The sequence below is a fragment of the Netta rufina genome (assembly GCF_964035555.1).
Source record: "Netta rufina genome assembly, chromosome: 1".
Classification (NCBI taxonomy): Eukaryota; Metazoa; Chordata; class Aves; order Anseriformes; family Anatidae; genus Netta; species Netta rufina.
This window is the reverse complement of record NC_140123.1, coordinates 206,583,913-206,591,073: the sequence shown is the minus strand read 5'-3', so window position 1 is coordinate 206,591,073 and position 7,161 is coordinate 206,583,913. Positions and strand designations below refer to the sequence as shown.

At 51.3% G+C, this 7,161-nt stretch overlaps 1 protein-coding gene across 1 annotated transcript; it reads right to left on the bottom strand.

Annotated features, from left to right (window-relative positions):
- Positions 1 to 1,980: 1,980 nt before the first annotated feature.
- LOC311222225 (acrosin-like) lies at positions 1,981 to 7,055 on the bottom strand. The gene is made up of 3 exons (XM_084306401.1): positions 3,496 to 7,055; positions 2,965 to 3,230; positions 1,981 to 2,680 (listed from the first exon to the last, which is right to left on the bottom strand). Exons 1-3 carry the CDS (start codon positions 3,672 to 3,674, stop codon positions 2,469 to 2,471), a joined length of 657 nt encoding a protein of 218 aa, XP_084162527.1. The 5' UTR covers positions 3,675 to 7,055; the 3' UTR covers positions 1,981 to 2,468.
- Positions 7,056 to 7,161: the final 106 nt, after the last annotated feature.

The following is a 7,161-nucleotide window of genomic DNA, read 5'->3' as shown; positions in this document are numbered from 1 at the left end:
GGACCAGACCCTGAGTCTATCATTTCTCTCTGCTCCAGTTGTCAGGGGCTAGTTAGAGCTGTCCTCCACAGAGAAAAGCATTTTTTCTCATGCCATGAGAACTCTGGTGATGGGCAGCTGGGCCTTTCTCCTTCTTGTGGAGGCCTGACCATGACCTTCGTTGACTGGGCCCTAACCTTCTGCACATCACGGTCAAGGAAAGGGTGAAGTATCCACACTGTTACGAGTTACTGCATGCTTCTTCAAGGCAAAGCTTGCTGGGAGAGCTAAACCACTGCTGGACCTGCAGAGAAGGGTCCTGCCCAGATGCTTTAATAGTATCTACTGGAGAAAACAAACACTAAAAATTTTTCAAAGGTTTGAACTTGGATTCTTCTTGCACTTTTGTTACAAGGCAGTCCAATTACTGTAGAGTTCAACTGCCAGCCCTCCCCATTCATTTCACAACCTAGCCAGTGCTGACTCTCAGTCCACCTGTTAGCTCTGCTGCAGTTTCTTCGGGTTTCTCTTCCCCATTCTGTTATGGGGCAACTAGATTGGTAGACTTCTGGACATAGGAAATTTCTCCTTTCAGGTCCTCTAGTGTTTAATTGGGTGGACTCTCACACCCAGGAGGCTTTTTCCATCCCAGGCTGATGGATGTGGCTGCTCCTATATGCATGATGTAGTGTGCATTCCAAAGAGCCAGGTACAAGAACACAAATGGAGACATACATGTATACCATTAAAGCGGATGGCAAAACAGAATCACACAGTCACAGAATGGTGGAGGTTGGAAAGGACCTCTGAAGATCATCTAGTCCAACCCCTCTGCCGAGCAGGATCACCTAGAGCACATTGTGCAGGATGGCATCCAGGCAGGTTTTGAATATCTCCAGTGAAGGAGACTTCACAACCTTTCTGGGCAACCTGTTGTAATGCTCTGTCACCCTCACAGTAAAGTGCCCCCTCATATTCAGATGGAAAACAGATTAACACCGGTAAAACAACGTCCTTACCAGCACTCATGTAAACATAAACGCCACTTACATGATCATGAACACAAACCTGTAATTTTCTGTCTCTAAAGTTATCAGGACTGGTGTTCAGTGAGGAAATACACATGCAGCTTCACTCCATAAGCAGAGCAGATTTATATATCCTTCAAATAATAGCATGGGAATTAAGTCCATGTAATAGCTGTGGCTGGATGTCAAGCTCCTCAACCACTCACTGAGACAGGCCTTGCGTCTTTCCAGATCTGAGTTTCCTGGTGCATGAGCTAGTCCACCTTTAAGTTCACAGATGCATTGTGCACACACACACAGACACACACAGATCCCACCAGTAGCTGGCTCCGGGGATACTTGATGTTGCAGGCTGCTGTCCCTGAGATCTCTGGGTCAGTACTACCTGCATTCCCTTGTCCCATTGCACCCTCCTCCCTCAGCAGGCATGGCTTCAGCCTTTTTGGGTGACACTTTCCCCTTTGTGGCCTACAGTGTGCATATTTTGCAGGTGCCAAGTATGGAAATCCTTGCCTTGCACAGGAGATTGAATTAGGATGAGACATGGTTATCTGTGAAAATAGGCAGCTTTATTCTTAACCTAAGTAAAATTGAGTGTTTGTGTAGTCAGAGGAGGGTGGGCGAGACAGAGCAGGCCTTTGGCACTGGGGCTGCCTTTGGATTACCAGGCAATGCCCCTGAAGAAAATTGTTATAGCAGCCTGCACTGGATCATGCTCAGCCTGCTGCTCAAGCATTATTTCTCCTTAAAACCTGCAGGAGATCCTGCAACAAATTAAAGAATTCCAGGAGTTTCTGGCGCGGAAATGGACATGATCTAAATGGGCCTGATGATTGTGATGGTATTGGCTTGTGGACAGCGGTTGAGACAACGACTGGCTGTGGTGTTGAAGTAACCTCTCCCACTGGACGCAGTCCCATCTGTACCAGGATCCATTCGTAAAAGTGCTGAGTGGAGGTGTATACTCCAGGCCGATACATTCTACCACAGCCTGTCCCCCAGCTGGTCACACCAACGAGCCAGAAGTAGTCAGCAGTGTTATCTTTGCACACGAGAGGACCACCGCTGTCACCCTGCAGTAGAGGAGAGAAGCCTAAGGTGTTACTAGGTGTCCGCTGTCAGCAGCAGAGCTGGCTCCTCTCTCCCACCTCCTCCCAGAGCAGTATTCACAGCACAGAAAAGGTCTGCTTGGGTTCTGGAGCCTACAGTGGCTTTTCTGGGAGGAGGTCGTGGGCATGGAAGGTAGGTCTCTCTCTCTCTCCCCTATCTCTTGTGCAACAATCCCAGCTGTGGGAAGAAGGGTGTTCCAGGTGTGGGTCTACCAGGCACCAAGAACATTGCATGGGCTCTCTGGGCAGAGCCTTGGGGATGTGGGACAAGGGGGGCCTGGTCAAGGACCTGCAGATGGGAAAGGGGAGGTGAGCTGTGGAAGTGGTGGGGACCCAGAGCTAGAAGGGTGGCTTACATGTGCTGGTGTTTGTTTGGGCTACCCACGTGGCAGTGTGCTGACTTGTAGCATGCTCCTACCTGGCAGGTGTCGATGCCACCCTGCATAAAACCAGCACACAAGTTGTGGGTCTTGATGGCCCCTCTATAAAACTGGCTGCTGTTGCAGATTTTGAGGTTGATGAGATTGACCATGGCCTCCTGCAGGATATCAGGAGATCGTCCAGCTGCGAGCAGATAGAGGAATTGGCACCCGGCAACTCATTGCCAGTTCTTTCCCCCCTTGCCTACGTATACCCCTTCCCTAAGTCTTGGCTTTGTGTCTTGAGAGGCACTGTGCTGATGTATCCCTTCTGTCTTGCTTTGGGAAATGGGTCAGGCCCATCTCTCTGTAGGCGTACTTCCCCCTGGCTTTACCCTGGGTTGTGCCTCTGCCATCAGGGAAGCCCAACCCCTGTCTCCCCAGCATGCTAAACTTTCACTCTGGACAAAAGTGTTTTTGGGAACTTACATCTTTGCACTGTGGAACCCCAACCACTGATGTAGCAAGTTGACAGATCTGACACTCCCAGCGAGGCATCAGGCACGCAGGCAAGTTGTATATATTGACTGCACTGGACAGGTTGGTCCAATTCCAGCAGTGCAATGTCGTGCCCTGATTTGATACTTCTATAGTATTCATGCATCACTAGCCGCTTAATATTGCGCACTTCAACCTCAGGGCCCAGCTGAGACAACCGGTTGGCACCGACCACCACACGCCACATCGTGACATAACTGGAAGGAGATAGAGAAAGGGGTCAGAGGGAGGCAGAGCCATGTCCTGTAGCAGCCCAGCAGTTCCTCTGCTTTGTGGAGGAAAAAAGGAAAGCAATGGTATGAGGGCCGTGATAGCCCTTGTATGCTTTGGGCACAAGGAACATTGACGTGGAAGCTGCTAGGAAGCTTGGCGTGAACCAAGCCTTCTCACAAGCAGTCCCTCAGCTGGGTTTTGCAGTGCCCAGGCACTGGCCATATTGCAGGGAAACAGATGGGCCCTTACCTTGCATTTTCGAAGCAGTGTGCTGCTGTGAGGACCCACTGTGGGCTGATGAGGGACCCTCCACATACATGCCCAACACCTGAATACCAGGGATTCTGGATGCTGACGATCCAGGGCCAGGCCCCTGGCTGGGCATTCGTGCCGCCCACGACGCGCATCATGCCGTTGTGCCTGGCCATAGGGCGGAGCCCACAGGTCCTGTAATCAGAAACTTTTTACTGCCTTGCTCACCTTCCCTTTGCTCTATTCATGCTGAATGTGAGCCACCTTCCCTCCCCATGAGGCACAGTGTGGACAGTGGGGCCCCTGGGTTGTCTCTGGCCATGCCCATTTCTGCTTTAGCCCTGTGAATGAGTTGTGCCAGCAGCCTGGATGCTGGTGAGGAATCGAGCTTCCCCCATGGGGTCTTGGAAGCTCTGCTGTGGTACAGGGGACAAGGGGACATCCTCCAGTGAACTCCATAAGGGTCCCCCCAGGCTCCCTCCCAAAGCCTCAGATGACTCACCCACAGTTTCCTGATGTGCCTTGCACAAGCCAGCCCATGGCCAGCAGCAGGAGGAAGGGCAGCACATTCATCACTCCCAATGGCAAGCGGCAGCCGCTCGTGCCCTGGGCTTGTTGCAACCAACACAGCAACCGATCGTGGTGTGGTGCCCGCGTTGCCCACGGAGCCCTCAGCGCCAACACCGATGTCACAGAGCCCCTGGTTCCGGGTGCTGGGCACGGCTGTGCCGGTGCCACCTGGGTGGCTGCATAGGGGGGTTCCAGGCAGGAAATGAGGTGGAAGCTGGGCTTGGGCTCAGCCCAGCCCCAGACAGACACCCTCTTAATGCTCTTCTGGTGGCACGAGCGTGTGCAGGCCACGTGGCAGGCACAGCTCATGGCTCCAAGCACTGCCTGCTGACAGCTAGCAGGAGACACCAAAGCATGATTTTGTAACCTCTGTGGGAAGTTCACTGCCACCCTGTTCTCTGCAGCTGCTTACCAGCAGGTTCTCCCCAAAGACACACACCAGAGAACATAACTACTGTAGACAGTATGCATGTCTGAGCACTGTGGAGCTAGGCTGGATACAGTTGTGGCAGATGAGCAGTGATGTGTAAGCTGAATAAGCCAAGCATACCAAAGCAGGGTTAACCTTCCTACACAACTCAGTGGAAATGCACAGCTTGCACACGCTATGTCAGCCATAGTAACATCCTGTAGCAGGATTAACATACTCACTTCACATACTATCTCCACTCTTAATTAATAATATTGTCATTCTTGGCCAAGTCTGGCGATATCTGTTGTGGAGTCTGGTATATGTGGCTAAACACACATAGTTCTATTGATATTCCTCCTCTCAGCTCTACATTCTCCATGGCTTTGCTAAATACTGCATCAGCCTCTTATCAGCTTGCTTCCTATTGCTATATGGGTGTATCTTGTTTGCATGCTGGAATGCCTGGAAGTTACAGGAGAAAGGCTGGAGCCAGCCACTTGGACTGCATTTTTTCCAAGCAGGACTGGGTGTCCAGAAAGAAGAGAGCAGTGACTTTACAGAATCACAGAATTGTAGGGGTTGTAAGGGACCTCAAGAGATCATCAGGTCCAACCCCCTGCCAAAGCAGACTCCCTAGAGCAGATTGCCCAGGTAGGCATCCAGATGGGCCTTGAATATCTCCAGAGGAGACTCCACAACCTCCCTGGGCAGCCTGTCCCAGTGCTCTGTCACTCTCACCGTGAAAAAGTTCTTTTGCATGTTGGTGCAGAACTTCCCGTGCTCCATCTTGTGGCCATTGCCCCTTGTCCTGTCCCCACAAACCACTGAAAAGAGGTTGGCCAAATTCCACTGTCTCCCACACTTAAGATATTTGTAAACGTTAATAAGATCCCCTCTCAGTCTTCTCTTGTCCAGGCTGAACAGACCCAGGTCTCTCAGCATTTCCTCACAGGGAAGATGCTCCAGGCCCCGTATCATCTTTGTGGCCCTCCGCTGGACTCTTTCCAGGAGATCCCTGTCTTTTTTGTACCAGGTGCACAGAACTGGACACAGTACTCCAGGTGAGGCCTGACCAGGGCAGAGTAGAGATCACTTCCCTTGAACTGCTGGCCACGCTCCTTTTAATGCACACCAGGATCCCATTGGCCCTCTTGGCCACCAGGGCACACTGCTGACACATGGCCAACCTGTCGCCCACCAGGACCCCCAGATCCTTCTCCTCAGAGCTCTTCTCTATCAGGTCATCCCCCAGCCTGTACTGATACATGCAGTAACAACTGCAGACTTGAAGAACAGCAGCTGTAAAGCTTGTGAGAGGTGGGGGAGTTTCCTACTGCTACCTATGCTTGTGCAGATGGATGTAAAGGCAACCTGGTTCCTTCGATGACAGAGAAGCACAAGATTCAGCCTCTGGCTGAAAGTGGAATAACTGTTCTCAAGACCCTTGACACTGATCATGGCTTTATAGGCACCAGAACTGGGCTCCAAACAAACTGGACTCAAAACTGCCGTGTCTGAAAATTGACCTGAAGGTGGTGCCCCAAATCTGCTTATAGTAGACAGAAGGCCTTAGAGAAGATTATTTATTTTCTGTGGGTACAAGGCCCAGGTACTTGTAATGCCATAAAGAATCACAGCTCCTCAGGAGCCAGCAACTGGAAACACCACATGTCTAGGGCCAGCTACTGGGGGGGATCACTGTGCACATGCGTTTCACTAGTTAACTTGAAGCTGGACTAGCTCATGAACAAGAGGAGACTCTTTCTGTCGTGTGGATGCAGCCCACCTGGTTGCAACCAGCTCCAGCATTCACAGACCTTACAGATGGACCAGGCCTGCCAACTGCCAGCCACATCTCCACCTCCCGGAGTCATGAGGTGTTTGTCACCAAATAGACTTGTTTGAGCTGCATACCTTAAGCTGCTTCATAGAATATCCCAAGTTGGAAGGGACCCACAAGGATCATGGAGTCCAACTCCTGGTACCACACAGGTCTACCCACAAATTTAGACTGTATGACTAAGAGTATATTCCAAACGCTTCTTAAACTCCAACAGGCTTGGTGTCAGGACTACATTCCTGGGGAGCCTGTTCCAGTGTGTGACCAACCTCTCAGTGCAGAACCTTTTCCAGATATCCAGCCTGAACCTCCCCTGTCACAGCTTGACTCCATTCCCTTGGGTCCTATTGCTGGTCACTAAAGAGAACAGATCGGCACCTGCCCCTCCACTCCCTCTCGTAAGGAAGCTGTAGACCGCAATAAGGTCTCCCCTCAGCCTCCTCTTTTCCAGGCTGAACAGACCAACTGACCTCAACCACTCCTTATACATAGAATCATAGAATATCCTGAGTTGGAAGGGACCCTTAAGGATCATCAAGTCCAACTCTTGACACCGCACAGGTCTACCCAAAAGTTCAGACCATGTGCCTAAGTGCACAGTCCAATCTCTTCTTGAATTCAGACAGGCTCGGTGCAGTGACCACTTCCCTGGGGAGCCTGTTCCAGTGTGCAACCACCCTCTCTGTGAAGAACCCCCTCCTGACGTCCAGCCTAAATTTCCCCTGCCTCAGCTTAACCCCGTTCCCGCGGGTCCTGTCACTAGTGTTAATGGAGAAAAGGTCTCCTGCCTCTCGACACCCCCTTACGAGGAAGTTGTAGACTGTGATGAGGTCTCCCCTCA

What these genes read in the sequence shown, in the direction of transcription:
- LOC311222225 (XM_084306401.1), bottom strand. Translation starts at nt 3,674, where the DNA reads ATGGCCAGGCACAACGGCATGATGCGCGTCGTGGGCGGCACGAATGCC. An exon ending in CACTGCTTCGAAAATGCAAG is followed by an intron (nt 3,231 to 3,495) that starts GTAAGGGCCCAT and finishes ATCTCCTTCCAG; the next exon opens with TTATGTCACGATGTGGCGTG. An exon ending in GGGTTCCACAGTGCAAAGAT is followed by an intron (nt 2,681 to 2,964) that starts GTAAGTTCCCAA and finishes ATCTGCTCGCAG; the next exon opens with CTGGACGATCTCCTGATATC.